The sequence below is a fragment of the Protopterus annectens genome, chromosome 12.part0 (assembly GCF_019279795.1).
Source record: "Protopterus annectens isolate FY-2018-M chromosome 12.part0, PAN1.0, whole genome shotgun sequence".
NCBI classification, from domain to species: Eukaryota; Metazoa; Chordata; order Ceratodontiformes; family Protopteridae; genus Protopterus; species Protopterus annectens.
This window is the reverse complement of record NC_056746.1, coordinates 504,681,058-504,699,554: the sequence shown is the minus strand read 5'-3', so window position 1 is coordinate 504,699,554 and position 18,497 is coordinate 504,681,058. Positions and strand designations below refer to the sequence as shown.

The following is an 18,497-nucleotide window of genomic DNA, read 5'->3' as shown; positions in this document are numbered from 1 at the left end:
GCAAATGATGGATTCATTTACTTTGGGTTTGACAGATTTAGGAAGCTGTGTTCACCTGATGTTACATAGAACCAGAGAAGGAATTGCGAGCATACCTCTCAACCTGCAGACACTGAAAATAGGGACAAAGTTCCTTGAAAATTAGGAACATCCAGCCAAAAATCTGTACATCTAATTAGCACAAAATCTGAATACCAAATAGCACTTAACTCTTCTTGCTTCCTGTAGGAACGTGGTATAATACTGAAGAACATGTGTTTAAAAACAGAGAGACAAAAATGATGGAAAAATATAAACATATTATCAGAGAGTCAGTGTAAAATCTGTAAACTTTACTGAACTACATACCAAATTTCTACCACACAAAGTCATTTACTTTAGCTTCTGAAAAAGAGAGATGTAAGATGCAAGTCCTCTTTCTTTATATTATTGGTGCCACTTGTATGTTGGTCATGTAGTCTTGTTTTCTGTGTACTCAGGGTTGCCAGATTTCTGACTGGCCAGGTAAGGACAAAAAAAAAAAAAAAGGTCTTTAAACACAGAGCTACTTCTGTTTAATACGGAACATCAGGCAGTTCTGCATTAAACACAAGTAGCTCCGTGTTTACCGTTTTTTGATTGGCCCGTATGCCGGTATACGAGCCAATCAAAAAACTCGCAAAACGGAGCTGTGTTTAATGCAGAACTGCCTGATGTTCCGCATTAAACACAAGCAGCTCCGTGTTTAGAAATTTTTGATTGGCTCATATACCGGCATACGGGCCAATAAAAAAACTCACAAAACGGAGCTGTGTTTAATGCAGAACTGCCTGATGTTCTGCATTAAACACAAGCAGCTCCGTGTTTAGCAATTTTTGACTGGCCCGTATGCCAGTATACGGGACAATCAAAAAAAAAAAGCGGAGGGCTGTTTCGCTGGGATTTAAACCGGCAGTGCGGGACTCAGGATCGGTTTGCTGATCCTGGGACAACCCCGCTTAAATAGAGATGTCTGGCAACCCTGTGTGTACTAGACAGCTTCAGAAAATCGTGGGGAGGGGGGGTCAGAAAATTAGACGAGGGGGTAACCTCCAAAAGTTGGTAAACCAGGAAAATCAGGCCTGAAAATAGCAACATTCCTTCAAAACAGATACAGTTCAGAGGCTGATTACAAGCAGCTTTTAAAGTAGTATCTACCAGAAATGTTTTAATAGTAGCAGCATACAGACATGGCAAAGATCCAGTTCTTTAGATACTGCTCAGTCTTGTTGGGGACAAGTGGGGTGGAATCCCTTGTAATGTTGTTCTTATAAATATCAGACTAAAGGTTTGTTTTGAGCATTACTTTGTGGGTTTAAAAGCCATCTCAAGTCAAATATTTCAAATGCAGAAATTATTGGAAAACACCTGAACATTTTTGTTCAGATGTTTTCTAAGAGTGGTTTGCAACTGTGGTTCAAAAGTGTGTGGCTTTGTTATTCTAGTAAGAGAAACATTCTATTCATCTGTATCAGCATTTAAACCTCATAGCTTCATAGGTAGGTACTAGGCTATCGGTCCAAGGACCTAAGTAAGCCTAGCCAACAAGGTTCCCTGGCTTATGCCACCCAAGAAAGTAAATTTCCTGTGCCCCATGTCAAGCAGAGCCACAGAAGTGATCCTCGGGGTGTATTTCCTATTTCCCATCCACTCATCAAGATTTTTCTTGAAGAGTGCTAATGAGGAACTTTGCTTGACATAGATGGGTAACTTATTCCAGAGTATAGGAAGTCTCTGGGACAGGAATCTATCCCTCCAGCATGTCCTGTTTATTGTGGTGACAAGGTTTAGGTCCCTAGAGCGTGTAGCTCGGAGGGATTGGGATTTCTTTAGGTGTAGCATGTCCAACAGCTCTGGGTTTAACATAGCTTTATATGTTAGACAGAGATCTCCTCGGAGTAGGTGATATCCTACAGAGTAAAGCTGGAGTTTTTTGAGACGGTCAGTGTAGGGCATCTGTTTGAGGCCAGTAATCCTCTTTGTGAGGTACTTCTGTGGCCTTTCACGGATTATTAATTTATTTATCATTTTTTTTACCTGAGCGATTGAACTAATTCACTTAGATATATATTCAGTTACAACTTAAAACAGAAGATAAACATAGACTAAGCATGTACAATACTGCAAATAATATGATGCAGAACATGTGTGTTATGTTCTGGTTTGGTACATGGACAGTGACAGTTTGTAGTTTCATGCAGAAATGTCATACATTTTCCAATGTTGTATTTGATAAACCGATGAAAAAACAAAAGTGCAAAAAAGGTATAATATCTAAATTCATAGTAAGTATTGATTAAACAAGAAAAATGTGTAGTCCTAGGTATTAGTCTAGCCTAAATCAGTTTCAATTCTGGTCTAATTAAACATGGTACTCAAGAGTGAGAGGTTATGCTGTGTCTTTTATTGTACTTTCTACTTATTGTCACAGATTGTTTGAAGGGTATTTAAGGGAAAGGAAGCAAACAAGTTATCATCTGGCATGTTTTCATTTATTTTATTAATAAGATAACTACGCATACCTCTCAACTGTCCAGATTTTTGCAGAATATCCAAATTTTTTTGTCTGTTCCTCATAAAATTTGTGGTTTTCTGAGAACTTACTGAGGATTGAAGTCACTAAATGGTGACAGACAAATGAGTTTCAGACTTCATATCCTTCAGAAAAATGGATGGTAATGCAAAACCTGTTGTTCTACCAAATTTCTAAAAGTAATATTTAAAATCTGTCCCTATTTTTGGCTTTGTCCAGAATTTTTGTGTTAAGAGGTTCAGAGGTATATACTGCTGTTGTTATTAAATTAATACATTAAATATTTGTAAGAAAAAAATGAATAAATGTTTATTTACTTATTTATTTATTTTTAGTTTTAGCCTAATAACCTTTTCTGAGTCTGTTGCCATGTGGCAAGACTGCCTAGTGGAGGCTTCTGATGAAGCATGCCATGATGCCGTGCAGTGGCTAGCAAGGGTCAGAACTCATGGTAATACATGTACTCTTGAGGCAATACAGGTTAGTTAAGCCAGCTGCATGTTTTTGTATTATATTATTTTCCACTCTGAACTACATAGATGATGCTGAAACTCTGAATTTGCTAAAACATTTGCTGTGCAGTACTCTGCTGTTTCTTAATGTTTCTATACATTGGTGTATTTGGTTTTCAGTTTTTTTCTCTCTTTTCATCTTAAACTCATTTGCTTTGACATGTAGAGCATGGACATTCACCTAGGTTGACTGGCATATTAACTGCACTAAGAGAAGGTAACCTGACCTTGTTTTAACCTTGCACATAGCAATGTAACCACTTAATATAAAACAGTAAAACAGAAAAAAGTATCCAACTTTTATTGTTCTGTGTAGAAGTCTGCATTATTTTAATAGTATTGAAAAGGTTTCTTACTAACAGATGCTTCTGCATCAAGGGGAGATTTTTTGCCATATAGGGTCCCACAACATTTGCCAAGCTTATCCGTCAAGTTTTCTTTTTTTTATCCCTTTCCTACCTGCACAGGACCCTTCCAAATTGCTTCACTACCTGCATTTTGTAGGCCACATATTCTCTTCAGCAGTTGAAGTTTAGTATCCCAAGGCTAGGAAAGAAGCCCCTGCAGCCTATTTATTCCCCTTTAGGAAGTCCTATTGGTCCATCCAGTCCCCCCAATGGCAAGTCTGATGTAGGGAATGAGCCAGATGCCAGCCTGTGGAGCAGCCTATCCTTCTCTCCCCTTCCCTTTCCTAGGCTGCTCACAGACTGCCTGCAGTGGCCTGGTAAAGGAAAGAAGATATGCATGCCCCATGCAGAGCAAGCTAGCATGGCTTCTGCACATAGGCAATACACCCAGCCACCCACAGGCATCCCTATTGCTGCTGGCCTGGCATCTTCCCAGGATGAGTGAGTTGGTATCAGCCATTAAAACTCATTCTCCACCACCCAGTCCTGGAGATTCCCATGTCACTGCCAAGCACAGTTTGCTGTGCCATAATCAGAGGTTAATCTCTGTATGGCCCAGTGGCAAAATTTTCTCTGAACTTCATTCCTGAGTCTTCACTGTCCAGCCTATTTTTTTAGTAGTCCTTGGGAAATCTTGCAGCCTGTGTTTCAAGAACTACACTAACTGGCACTGCCACATCTCCTTGTAATCGTTGCTGAAAGTGCCCTTGTTCAACGATGAAAGGAGTGGCCTGAAATCTTCTAGGTGCCTGTCTGGTTTACAGGTATCTATATAAAATCGTATCCATCCCTAGCTGTTTTATCTGGGTCATTCATAAATGTATTGTGAGCTATAAAAGAGTGGGTACAAATACATCCTGACCAAAAACACTTCACTAGATCTCAGTTCACCAACATATATACTTTGCTAAATAAGGTCCCTTAAAACTGTCCTAGTAGAGGTCTTTGCTCAGTTGATGTCTGCTTTTGTATAATCAACAGGGCTGGATCCAGCACAAGGCAACCTAGGCAGCTACCTAGGACCCAGTGCTGATTGAGAGGCTCCTGTCCTGGCCTTAAAAAAGATTGCTCACACTTTTTCTTTGCTCCTTTAAAAACAAAGCATACAGCAACAGCCAGCAATCTCCCAAAAGTGCACAGGAGATTTGTTCCACTAATGACGTTATGTGGGAGATTTGTAAATTTATTGGATGCTGCCTTTCACTGTGCCTGCTCACTGCAGCATTATTTAGATAGAAGTAGCAGGAGTATGCTCGCAGTAGTTCTGCAACTGTGCAGCAGATGACCTTGCAAGAGATTTGTAAAGTCATGGATGACCTTTATGCGAGAAATTCACTACCTACTCACAACTGAGACTGGAGGAATAGCTGCTTACAGCAGAATCATTGAGACTGGACTGGAATTGAACTGAGCACACTACTTAGAGGGCCTGGCTTTCTGTGTGTGTGTGTGTGTGTGTGTGTGTGTGTGTGTGTGTGTGTGTGTGTGTGTGTGTGTGTGTGTGTGTGTGTGTGTGAAAATCACACAACAGCCCAAGTGTGTATGTATTACACAGCTGGGACCTTGCACCATTCCAGCTTTGGACTTGCATTTACCTGAGATCTGGTAAGACCTGCATTTACCTTAGGATATTGTACAAGCTCAACATAGTGACCTGCATTTACCTTGGGTCTGGTAAAATAATAAGGCTACTCATTCGGGAGAGTTTTACAGTTAGTAAGGCTAGTCATGGTTTCATAGTTCACTTCTCAGAAAATACATCTCTTTTTAAATCTACATTACAGTACTAATTACCTCTTTAGTGAAACCCACAAACACTGTCTGGATAAGCTACTTGCTCAGAGTCATACAGTGGGGAAATGGGGATAGAAGGACTAAAACTCTGCATCCTTGACTCCAGGAAGTAGCTCATTATGAGCTAGGAGCCTTAATCCTGGAGGAGTACAAGTCCATTTAGAGGCCAGGGCAAGACCTTCATTTGAACAGGGGTGGGAAAAATGCCTTGACAGCAACTTTTCACAAAAACATAGACCAAGAGGCTCAAAAACATCCCCAAAGCAGGAAGCTTTATTGAAATTTTAACGTATTTTTCAGAGTTAATCATTTAACTGTTATGTAATGCATAACCAAATACAACATAGCTTTAGCACTTCAAAGAAACCACACAGATATTAAAAATGAAACAGAATTCAGCACAGTCCACATTTCTTTGCAGGTACAGTCCAAATGCCAACAGAAGCATATCAAATTATACTATTAATATCTTGGTAAATGCAGCACAGAAAAACATGAACTAACTGTGGCTGTCGCACAGACATAAAAATCATGACCCAAGGGAGAAGCAGCTAAAATATATATCTTGACCCTTCAAAATATATCTATAATGTATACTGCACAAAAAGGTTTAGTGTGGATTGCAGCACCTTTTGTACCTGAAGTTTGCATCATATTGTCATCTCCTTGTAACACAATGTTTCAACAGTCAGTGCTAGTTCAGTCAACACTAGATCATCTCCACAGCAATGTGTAGTTTGCGGTCTGCTAGCAGCATGTCCCAGTGGCATGATAAGATACTAGACACTTACACAGTGTGAGTTTACTGTTTAGCAACAGGGGTGTGCTCTACTAGGCAATATATGCTGTACCTATGAATGCCTTATTTCAATTATAAAATGACCCCCAAACCTAACAAATAAATAAAGACAAATGTACCAGCAACAGAAGAAATAAAAAATTATTGAAAGAGAAAAAAGAAAAAAAATGGTCCCTTAGATTAAATTGGTTCTGACAGTATGAATCATTTTGGATTTATCTCATATGCAAAAGGTGTAGGGTTTGATTCTTACTTTTGGGATGGCAAATGTGGATAGGCTTAAAGCGACCCACAAGGGTGGATAGTCTAGTATTAATCTATGAACTTAGACACACACACACACACACACACACACAATTATTTTGTTACTGCACAACAAACCATGATAGGTATATATCCAATTTTCATGCTAATCCTCAATAAAGGAAGGGCCTAAGCTACAATTATCTTCATTTTAATTAAAATGCACATTTTATAAAAGCTCAGTAATAATCTAAAATATTAAATTCAATAAGTATTTGTATACTGCATTACATATACCTATCCTATTTTATGATACTCCTCAGCTGCATAAACACCAAAGGAAAAAAGGTTTCCAAAGCCCTAAACCAATCTCTGGCTAAGACTTACAGTATAACACTTTGGGCAGCACAGTTTGTTTTTTTGCACATCTGCAATAATCATGATTATTTCAAGGCACTCTAATGGCGATCTCAAAAAGCCTATTAAGAATGCAGAGTACAGTGTGGCTTCATTTTTGACTAATTTCTCCCCATAGTTCACCTAGGCAACAAACAGAGTTTTCAGATAATTAATCAACATGTTCTGAATACTTAGCCCTGGCACCCTGACCATACCTCTCAACTGTCCAGATTTTTGCAGAATGTCCATATTTTAACCTCATAAAATGTGTGGCTTTCTGGAAATCACTGAGGATTGAACTCATTAAATAATGACATATATTTATGTTTCAGAATTAATTTCATTCAGAAAATGCATACTAACACAAATCCTATTATTCTAGCAACTTTTTAAGTTTAAACTTTATAAGAGTAATATTTAAAATCTGTCCTTATTTTTGAGCATTTGACTTCCTCATTTGCTTTCATTAGAGACATAGACACATTACTTTTTTCAATGACCAGGAAGAGACTAGTAGTATAAATTTGGAGGGTGTAGGTGGCTTGACCCCACATTGGGGGTGTAATGGAGACTGCCTTACCTGAAGAAAAAAAAAAAAAAAAAAAACAGTTAAATTTCAGTAAGCCTGATTATTAGGAGGTTAATCTTTCGTGAGACATAGTGGAAGGATTTACTATATACTTGGTTTAAAATCAAGAAGAATATACATTAAAGATGTGCTTGGTTTTGCTATATTGCTGCCTATCAAGCAGTATAACTGCATTGTTTGCTTTCTTTCTATAAACATCATGGTGATGCTTTCAGTAGTCTATCCATTTATGTACAAGCATTTAACTGACATCAGAATTAAACATCCCTCCCAACAATCCCTTCAGCAGTCTGTCAAATTATGCACAAGCACCAAAATAAAACACCCCACCATGACCACTTCAGCAGTCTGTCCAAGTATGTACAATCACCGAAATGAAACATTTTTCCCCCAAAGACCCCTCAGCAGTCTGTCCTAGTATGCACCAGCACTCAAATGAAACATTTCCCCCCAGTGACCCTTTCAGCAATCTGTCCAAGTATGCACAATCATCAAAATTTTAACATTTCCCTCCACTGACCCTTTCAGCAGTCTGTCCAAGTAGGCAGAAGCACCATATTGAAACATTTCCACCCAAGGATCTCTTCAGTAGTCAATCCATGCATGCACATGCACCAAAACGATCTAGTAAGTAACCCTACTTAATTTATAGACTTTTTGTTTTTTCTGCCCTAGTCTGTCTCCCCACACACTAAATGCACCCACTGTGAATGATTTTGATTGAATAAATAGCACATCCTCAGCTCACTATGGGTGCCAATGATATTGCCCAAGACACTGTCTTTCTTGCACTGTGGCACCGTCTCCTCTACCTGTGTAACCAATCACAGGTCTTTTTGGGGTGGTGCAGAAGGAAGATGATGTAAGTGAGGGCAGGAGGCACATAGGAGCATATCAGACATATGGGTTGCTGTTTCCCTTAAAGGGAAAAAAGGTATTTCACTACAAATATATTTTTTTATTTTACATTGGCTAGTTGTACCCTGGACAAGAGAGTGCCCCATTCACACCGCCCTAGCTACGCTGCTGCTTAATCCACTACACTAGCTGCCAGACCTTATTTAACTTCTTCAACTTTTGGTAGATCCCTTCTAAATCTGTGAAAATTACAATCATTCAATAATACCAATCATTAGAGTTTTGTAGTTCTTGTTACTGAAAATGCACATTGATACAAAACCTATTTTTCTGTTAACTTGGTTAAGTGAATTAGAACTTTGTGGTTCTTAACGCTCTAAGCTGTTACAAACTGCTTCCTGTAGTCAAAAATACTATGTTTGAAGTATTCCACTTCCGTTTTCCTACTGTGTGATTCTGACCAAGTCACTTCACCAGAAAATTCTCCTATGCTGTCCTTGAAAAGGGACACTTGCATCCAGTGGGCTTTCCCAAGCTGCTAGCAAATGTTTTGCACATTTGTCCCTTGAATTCCTGTGCCCTTCACATATATGCTAATTAGTCCTTCACTATATGCTCTTTGATTATTAGTCCCAGCACATCTTGTAGTTTAGTGGGTTGCCAGATGTATTTTTAATAAATGTGAGTCATGGGAAAAGAAGTTTATTGCTATTCATGCTAAGTCTCTTTTCACTGTGGGACTGTTAGTGTTTTTGCTGTAAAATCTGAAATAACACTTTTAAATGAAATCCAAATGTGTGTGACCGTTGTAAAAGTTAAAAAGAAGAACAAAAAAAGAAATAGTATGTGCACTGACAGTTTTGATCAATGTTGTATGGTAATTGAGTAGAGACATATTGCTATGGCTACAGGGGTGGGCACCCCAGTCCCTTAGCTTGCCTAGAACCCCATGTGACCATGACCCATCTCTGATAATCAACTGCAGCATAGGCCCCTCAGCCTAACTTCTCATTGAAGACTACTGGGGATCAAATAAGTTCTGCTCCTCATGGTTGCTTCTTTTTCAAATAAAAGGTTATGCTCAGGGTCATTGTCCTCCCAGATATCTGACTGACTACATATGTGGTAGAGTTGAAGCTCCTCCCAAGTGCCCGCTTTTGAGGCTGATACTCAGAAATTTCAGCCGTGCCAACTTCCATGATTCTTCTGAGAGGACCTCTGCTATTGTGGTTATAAACTTGGGACTTGAAGCTATAACCTCTTGAGCATGGCCAGATGCCAATTCCCAGGTGCTTTGTCTCCAGGACTTTTTCAAGTTCATAACCTATATTTGCTAATCCAGAACTTGGCCTTCTCCAACACTTACTGCATCATCTTTCTCACCTCTGGCATTAGCTCTGTCTGCAATGGCTTCCCTCCTAGCTTAAACTGTTGGTATACTTAGAGATATGATTCAGTTATATGCAACTACAGCGAGCACCTTACAAAACTGTACTTTATCATTAGTCATGAGAGTATATAGAGTGGTTGAAAAATAAGCAGTTCTTTAAAACTGGTAGTAAAAGACATAAGTAGAATAAGAAGTTCGTATTTGTGGAAAGCAGTTTGTTTGCTGCCTATTACCATATGGTGTGTGCATATATTACTGGCATTTTAATATTCTAATCTGGTCACTTTGTCTGATTACTCAGAAAGCCTTTGAGTTTGAAAATATTCAAGGCATCTATCTTCTGACTGATGGGAAGCCAGATACCAGCTGCAGTTTAGTTCTGAAAGAAGCTGACAATTTGCTAAAAGGACGTAAAGTTAAGATTCACACCATTTCTTTCAACTGCTCTGACAGGTACTTACATTTGAATGTTTTGAAAAAATAATCCAGTATTGTTCAGAATTTGTAATTCTAGTTAAATAAGCTGTAATCGTAAAGTTTTGTATGCTTTATATAAGTTTACACATATTTCTCGGTGTAGCATTTACTAGCTCTGTTTAGTTATGCATTTAGAGGAAGTTATAGTGCAGCAGACTATTGTGTTGTTTGCATCATGTACAGCTGCATTATGACAGCATTATACAGCCCTGGTAACTCAGGTTCAGCTAACAAGCATGGGTGCTGGAAGAGTTGGCTGGGGTGGTGGGAGTAAGTGGCAGATGCTGGTTCACTTCTGTTAGTGGAAGGGAGGTAGCTGGGCCTTCTATGTGGGCACCACTTAGCTGTGGCTGAGTGAAGCGGCACCAGAAATAGCCAAAGGGGAAGCTTCATATGCCTGCCACGAAGTATGTAGCACTGTAACCAGGGTTAGATGTATGGCCAGTGGCAGCTCCAGGTTCCTTTTCTTGCCAGGTCACAACAGGGGAGTAACTTGCTGGTGGAGCACATAAGACGTAAAAAAAAGAGAAAACACCATACCATTAAATTATAGAATATATAATATGCATTAACTACACATCCATAATCCACTGTTAAAAATGAACGATCGTTTTCCTATAAAAAAAACAGTTTTGAATGTCATAATCATACAAATCCTGGCAATGTTTACAGCTCAGAAAAAGTTTACTTTATCATGCTGAATAATTATGGTTTGAATGAAGTGTTGGTACTCTACACTGTAACAAGTCAAGGTTGTAGCTACCTGTACAATAAAAGTGGGAGATCTGAGAACAGAAAGTCATATGTGTATTGTTCTGCAGTGCATTGTAAAGAAATACTTTGAAACAAATGCAAATTTTGCCAACATTCAAAATAAAACATACATCTTCCAATTACAGACCCTGGTAATTAGCAAAAGTAGTCTAAATGTCTGTTAAATGTTCTTTGAAACAGAAGAAAGACTGAACAGTTAACTCCTGGATTACAAGAATACTGTTAACACTTAAGAATGTGGGAGAGGGTGTGTCAGCACTTGTTGGACTAAAAAATTGGAAACATTAGAAACACGCAGTGCAATCAGTTTATTTTGTTTAACATTTGCAACTACAGTTAAAAGGTAAGAGCTGCTCTGAGAACACAAATCAGAGCAATTCAAGCAAAAGGTGAAAATAAAAAAAAGGTTCCAGAAGCTGTGCAAGATGCCTGTGACACTGACTACTGCCATTATATTTACATGGAAGTTAAAAATATGATAGGTTTATGTCTAGCATCACTCTCATAAAGGGAACTTGAAGTGGATTGTGGGAAAAAAGACCTCCAGGATCATTTTACTATGGCAGGTCCATTGAAATATAATGACCAATTAATGATTTTGATGTGTTAGTATAGTCAGAGTATAAAATGAAATAACAGCAATAGAATGGCAGCCATACACAAACATAAGATGTTAGTTTTCCAGACCCTTTCAGAGAAAACAGCACTGAAAAAGAAAAAAATATATACCAAGCAAATTCAGCAATGTGAACAGTCTATTACTCTATTTCTGGTTTGCTGTAATAACACCAATATAAATAATTTACATCTGAATGTTTTGAGATAACGCCACAATTCTCAACTCATGTGGACAAAGCCAAAGTAATATGGGGTGACGAAATTAGAAATGATTGTTAAGTAATATTCTAATTCACTTAAAAAGTTAAAACAAGTTTTGCATGTACTTGCATTTTTTGAAAAATAAGGAGTATAAAACTCTAATGACTGATATTACTGTCTGTAATAGTGAGTGATTTACCAGAAACTGTATGAGGGAGAGGGCAAACACTTGAAGCAAAATTATGTATATTCTGCAAAGCCAGAGCAATTGAGAGGTATGGAAAGACTGAAAAAGGAATGTCTTGTCTCAATAACCCATTCTAGGATTTGAATACTTTTTTGGTGGGGGCGGGTACAGGATTTTAAATGATTCAGTTATGATTTTCTAAATTATATCTATGAAGAAGTCTCAGCAGAAGACTTCAAGAATTTGTAGATTTAATGACCAAGATAATTAAAACTTCATATCCTTAAATTCTTATGCTATGACACTTCTTCCTTTTTGGACAGTTTAGTATGGTTTGACTTTGCCATAACATCCATAGCACTAACAAGCAAATGAATTAAAGAAACTGCAGCCATAGTCAAATTTCCATCTTCAAAATATGGAACACTACACTACCTATCATAAGGTGGAATGAATGGGCAAACTGTGGAACATTTACTAACAATTAGGAGGGTAGGTCACAGCATGGATGAAAGGTTACTTTATATTTATAAAAAGTTATTTTGATTCCAAACCTCCCATTGTTTACCAGAGCAAGGTACTTGTTTGCGTAGGGAGCTCATACCTGAAGTTTACTTGATGAAAAAGCATTGTAGTTTTTCTAGTTGAGCAATATGTCTAGATAAATACATATCAAAGCGGGTTGTTGTGTTCTACTGTGGGTCTGATAATGGAGAAGGGGAGAGAGAGAGACAGAAAGTTAGACAGAGAAAGACAGTAACTTCCTTGGGCCTGGTGGGCATATCATTAGTGGTTAAATGCACTGTGTAGAAGGATTTCCTAATGATAAGTACTGTGTGTTACTCAAAATAGAGCTTTGTGTCCATGAATGCACCTAAATCTCTCATGACAATACTTTTTCTAAGGGGGGTATCATTTATGAGGTAGGGCAGTGGTGTCCTTGATTCCCAAAGGGAGCAGTACTGCATTTTTTAAGCTACAAACTGTAGGTCTTACCTCAGGAATTTGTTTTAAGTTAGGCTGCTTTGGGCAATGTGGATTTTATTTAATGAGTTGATGATAGCTCTGAGTTTGCAGTTATCGGCTAACTTACTCAGCCTTAGGCTCTTCATGTCAATTTAGACATCATCAAAATCATGGACTGAAACTAAATGCCAAAAATGTATTATTGTATCCTTTATGAAGTCATCTACCCAAAGGGTACTACCATGTTAATAACACTATCCTAAGAGTTGACCCAGCTGTTTGGGATTTAGAAACTTGCGTGCACAGTGACTTAACTTTTGATCAGCATATGTCCATTCTTGTAAGAAAGTCCTTCTATATTGCACAGCTTATAAGTAAAGAGATTGTGTCTAGCTCTAGGGATATCATTATCCCCCTTTACTCTGCCCTCATTAGGCCAGTCATTGAGTATAATGCCTCCTTTGGCATGTATCTGTCCAGATACATGCAACAACTGGAATGCCCATAGAGATACCTTACTAAAAGGATACAAGGTCCAAACAACATCTCCTACATGGACTGACACAAAACCTTGTCACTATACTTGGTATCCTACAAACTGCTAAGGAGTGACCTGTGCCTGACATACAAGGCATCCTCCAACTCAGTACTGATGGATTCACTGCACATTACCAAGTCAAATGGCATCAGAAAGACTCGGTCTAGGGATCTAAACCTCTTTTGCAACAGGTATATCATGCAGAATATACAGCTGCTCTGGAATAGACTCCCCATCCCCATAAAACAAAGTTCATTCCAGTCTATATTCTACAGCAACATGGATCTATGGATGGGAAACAGAAAATTTAGCCTACAACTGCCCCTGTACTACTAATGGACAGAGGCAGCTCCTAAATGATCTGTCCTATGCATGGGTCTCCTCAAATTATATGTGGTATGATCCCAGTTATTCTCATTAGGGGTAATATATAATTATCAACCATGGGATGAGTAAGGCCAATCTGTAACCAAAAGGGATAAGTTGATTTGAGCACAAAAAGGGAAAATGGCTATGCTTAAAATTGCCCACAAGGGCAGCTAACTTAGTACTTACCTATGAAGCTATAAAAGTAAATGCCGAAGAAGAGTAGCCCTAAAAATGGAACCCTCTAGGATGCCATGGGTGGCCTCCTTTTTTATGGAGAGTGTGCCATCAAAGTTTTGCCAAAAAGAGTCTTGCCTGAGAGCCAGTTTGCTATCCAGTGAGTTACATAAGAGATTATGTTTAGCTGTTTCAATTTCTCCATAGGGTTCATAGGTTGGTACTAGGCTATTGGCCCTAAAGCGTATGCAAGCATAGCCATAACAATTACCTGGAAATTTCCTCCCACAATATTTACTTCTCTGGGCCCCTGTCTAGCAGGGCGACTGACATGATCCCCGGGGTGAATTTCCCATCTCCCATCCAATCATCAAGGTTCCTTTTTGAAGAGGGCCAATGAGGTGCGCTGCTTGACATGTATGGGCAGTCTATACCAGACTATGGGGAGTCTCTGGGTCAGGAACATATCCCTCCAGCATGGTTTGTTCATTGTGATGATAAGGTTTAGATCCCTGGAGCGTGTGGCTCTGAGGGATTGGGATTTCTTTAAGTGGAGCATTCCAACAGCTCAGGGTTTGACATGGCCTTGTATGTTAAGCAGAGATCGCCTCTGAGTAGACGATATGCCACAGAGTATAGCTGGAGTTTTTTTAGACGGTCAGCATATGACATCTGCTTTAGGCCTGTGATTCTTTTAGTGAGGTATTTCTTTGGCCTTTCCAGCTGTTGCAGATGTCTTATGAGGTACATACCAAATGGGGCATTATACTCTATAATGGGTCTAATGAGGGATGAGTACAGTGGGACAATGACCTCCTTTTTTCTGGATGAAAAGCCCTTAGTGATGAGGTGTTGCCACATAGAAGGATTTCCTGACTGTTGTGGTGATGTGGTTATCGAAAGTGAGACCACTGTCCACTTGTGTCCCTAAGTCTCCCATCACACTTTCGATGTTTAGTATCCTGCCACCTATGTGGTATTTCATGGGTACATGTTTTTTTTTTCCAAAGGGGATAACTATACATTTCTTGGCATTAAGCTTGAGCCCATGGCTCTGGCACCAGGCATCTGTTTCTGTAAGGCCCTTTTGTAGAATATCCACATCATTTGGGGATTCAGTAATGGCTCCCAGTTTGCAGTCATCTACAAACTTTGTTAGCCAGAGTCCCTTAGTTTTGGCCTGTACTTCAGAGAAGTAGATGCCAAACAAAAGTGGTCCCAGGACTAAACCCTGAGGTACTCCACTTGTCACTTGTCTGGAGCTAGATTTGGAGTCGGCTACTTTTACAGTCTGGGTTCTGTCAGTAAGCCAGTTGGCAACCCATCGAGTGACGTAGGGATTTATGCCCAGCTTAGTAAGTTTATCTATGATTCCAGAGTGGGGGATGGTGTCGAAGGCCTTGGCGAGGTCCAGATAGGCTGTGTGGACTGCCTTACCCTCGTCCACAGCTCTGGAGACCAATTCGAAGAAGTCAATCATAATGCCAGTGTGTGGGAGAGTGCCAAAGGCTTTGGCTTCGTGTGATACTGGGCAACTCACTTAACTAGATATTGTTCCTGTGCCTTCATTGAAAATGGGATTCAATTCAGCTGGACAGCCTGATTTAAAAAAATATGAAATTATTCCTTTTAAGCTTTTACATATCCATTATTTGATGTTTATATGATCACTTTCCTTTAATAATTCCCTGGTGCATTTCTTGAAACTGCTAGCTTTTATTAATAGTTTGATTAAATTAAGTGACCTTTCATCATTGATAATAGAGGATAAGGGACACACTTGCATCACACCACCTGTCACACATGAATCTACAAAACAAGCACCGGCAAAACATATGCATAAATACACAAAAACATATTCGGAGGCACTAGGTACCAATCTGAAAAAGAAACAGTGCCCTCCAAAGCAGACAAGCAAGCAACCTGCACCCCCAAACACAAGCCAGAAAACACATAATTCACCTCAGCAGTGTGCCTCACAACAGCCATTAAGGCAAAACACCATACCTAACACGCTAGTAATAGGAGACTCTATAGTAAGGCACATGGATGTTCCACTCACCAGGCTGAACAAGGAGAAGGTTACTGTCAGCTGCCTGTCGGGTGCTCGGATCCACCACATAACACAAGCACTTGGGTCACTCCAGAACAAGTACAAGTATGACGCTGTCATTGTACATGTTGGTGTGAATGATCTAAGATGTACCTCCCTGGACTACATGAAAAGAGACATTGAGGAGTTCTCTGATCATGTAGCCCAAGCTGGTATGACCCTGACCTTGAGTAGCATACTACCTTCACCTAGAATTATACCACAATACAAAGACAAAATGATCAATTTCAACAACTGGCTAAGCTTCTGGTGTCATTCTAAGGGGATCCAGTGTCTGTCTGCCTAGGATAACATGATAGACAAACCTCGCTGTTTTGTCAGAGATGGGTTGCACCTGTCACAGCTAGGTTTTCGAATACTGGCCAAGGCTCTTGACTTCCCCATAGTGCCTTTTTTAGGCAAGGCTCAAAGGACAAACCAACCACCGTAACCAGCACAGGTAACCAAAACCTAAGGGTAATGCTACTCAACGCCAGAAGTCTCAACCTCAAAATGCACACACTCGAGACTCTCCTCAGCATGGAGAAAATCAATGTTTGTGCAGTGACGGAAACCTGGTTCAAGGCTCAAGAGAGCACCCCAGCACTGCCAGGTTACAATTCATATCATACCTTCCGGCCTCAGTTACCGGATCGCAGTACAAAGGGTGGAGGTGTATCCATATTCATCAAGGATACCCATATCTCCAGGTTAGTAGCGCAGCATGATGCCCCAGAGATCATCCATGCACAACTATCAGCAGGCAAAACCACATTTCAAATCGTAGCCAGTTATAGATCGCCCACCATGTCCCAAGATGCTCACTCTGCATTCCTTGAGACATTGGAAAATATAAAGGTCCTACCCAACACCATAATCTTGGGTGATTTCAACTACCCTGGTATAGACTGGGCGAACTATCAATGTTCCAACGCCTATGCTCAGCGATTCATAGAATTTATAAATTCAAATGCCCTTGAACAACTAGCATGTTCCCCAGCTAGAGGGGACAACATATTGGATTTAATCATCACAAATATGGGTGCCCACTGTACCACACCCGTTATCACTCCCTCCTTGGTCAGATCCAACCAGATAACCCTGGACATCCTCACCCTTCCACCTCCCCCAGTCAAAAAAACCATAGCCAAAAACCTTTCCAAAGCAAACTTCAAACTACTTGCATCCGAAGTGGAAAGCTTCACTATTCCCTTGCAGAAGGATAATGATATCCAGGATGTGGAATCCTACACCAAGGCACTCTATATGCATCTTCAGGATTGCATGGACCGTGCTATCCCAAATAAAACCAAGACTCCTTCCTCAAGCAAGAAGAAACCAGTCTGGTGGACCCTGGCCATAAGCAAACTTTACAATAAAAGGAGGAGACTTATACAAAAAAAGGCCAAATCTCAAGTAGAAAAATCATCCCTGATTAGCATTAGTAAGAAATTGAGGGCCCTCCTCAAGTCAAGTAAAGCTAATTTTGAAAAGAAATTTGCTAAGGATGCCAAGGATAACCATAAGGCCTTCTATGGCTATGTCAAAAACCTAAATGGCAACGCTCAGGTCTGTTCTGAGCTAGTACAAAATGGAACAAAATACACTGACCCTTCTGACATTGCCAACATCTTGGCTGACAGGTTCAGTGCAAACCCCCCCCCCCCGCCACCACCACCACCTACAGGGCCTATTACCATTCCAGGGGATTGTGTAAGTCCAATTATTACTGATACGTTGGTTAACAAGGCTCTATCTAAAGCTAAAAACACTGCCTCCATGGGACCAGATGGTGTCCCAGGCTGTGTCATACACGAGCTCCAAAAGGAATTAACCCTGCATCTTAATAAACTGTTCAGTCTCAGCCTCTCCACAAGATATGTGCCCATAGAATGGCGCACCGCAACGGTGGTCCCGCTACACAAGGGTGGGGCCACAACTGACCCTGGGAACTACCGACCAATAAGCCTGACCAGTCTGATCTGTAAGGCTATGGAGTGAATCATTATGGAACTCATAAATGGAGAGATTGGGAACCTCCAGTCACTGGACCCTACACAGTTCGGGTTCATCGATGGCAGATCATGCCTCCTGAACCTGGTGGATTTCTTTGAGACAGTTACTCAGGCTATAGATAAGGGAAAGGAGGTACACACGGCTTACCTTGACCTTGCTAAAGCATTTGACACCATTCCCCATTTGGGTATTATTGATAAGCTCACCAGCCTGGGCATAAACCCTTACGTCACAAGATGGATCACAAACTGGCTCTCAGACAGATCCCATAAAGTAAGAGTAGCGGGATCTATGTCCGAATCCAGACCAGTAATGAGTGGTGTGCCTCAGGGCTCTGTCCTGGGGCCCCTCCTGTTTGGCATATACTTCTCAGAAGTACAGGCAAGCACGGAAGGGCTGTGGCTGACTAAGTTTGCGGACGACTGCAAACTGGGTGCTATAATAGAGTCTCCGGCCGACATGTAGATCCTCCAGAAGGGCCTAAATGAGACTGATGCATGGTGTCAAAGCCATGGTCTCAAGCTAAATGCAAAAAAATGCGTA

General features: G+C 40.1%; 1 protein-coding gene across 3 annotated transcripts in view; it reads left to right on the top strand.

The window, feature by feature from the left end:
• Nucleotides 1-18,497, top strand: part of VWA3A (von Willebrand factor A domain containing 3A) — a 2,208,650-nt gene that overhangs the window by 1,997,605 nt on the left and 192,548 nt on the right. For all 3 annotated transcript variants that reach the window (XM_044089639.1, XM_044089638.1, XM_044089640.1), the window contains 2 exons: nucleotides 2,887-3,031; nucleotides 9,844-9,995. In XM_044089639.1, coding sequence (XP_043945574.1) covers nucleotides 2,887-3,031; nucleotides 9,844-9,995 — 297 coding nt within the window. The remainder of the gene's footprint in view (nucleotides 1-2,886; nucleotides 3,032-9,843; nucleotides 9,996-18,497) is intronic.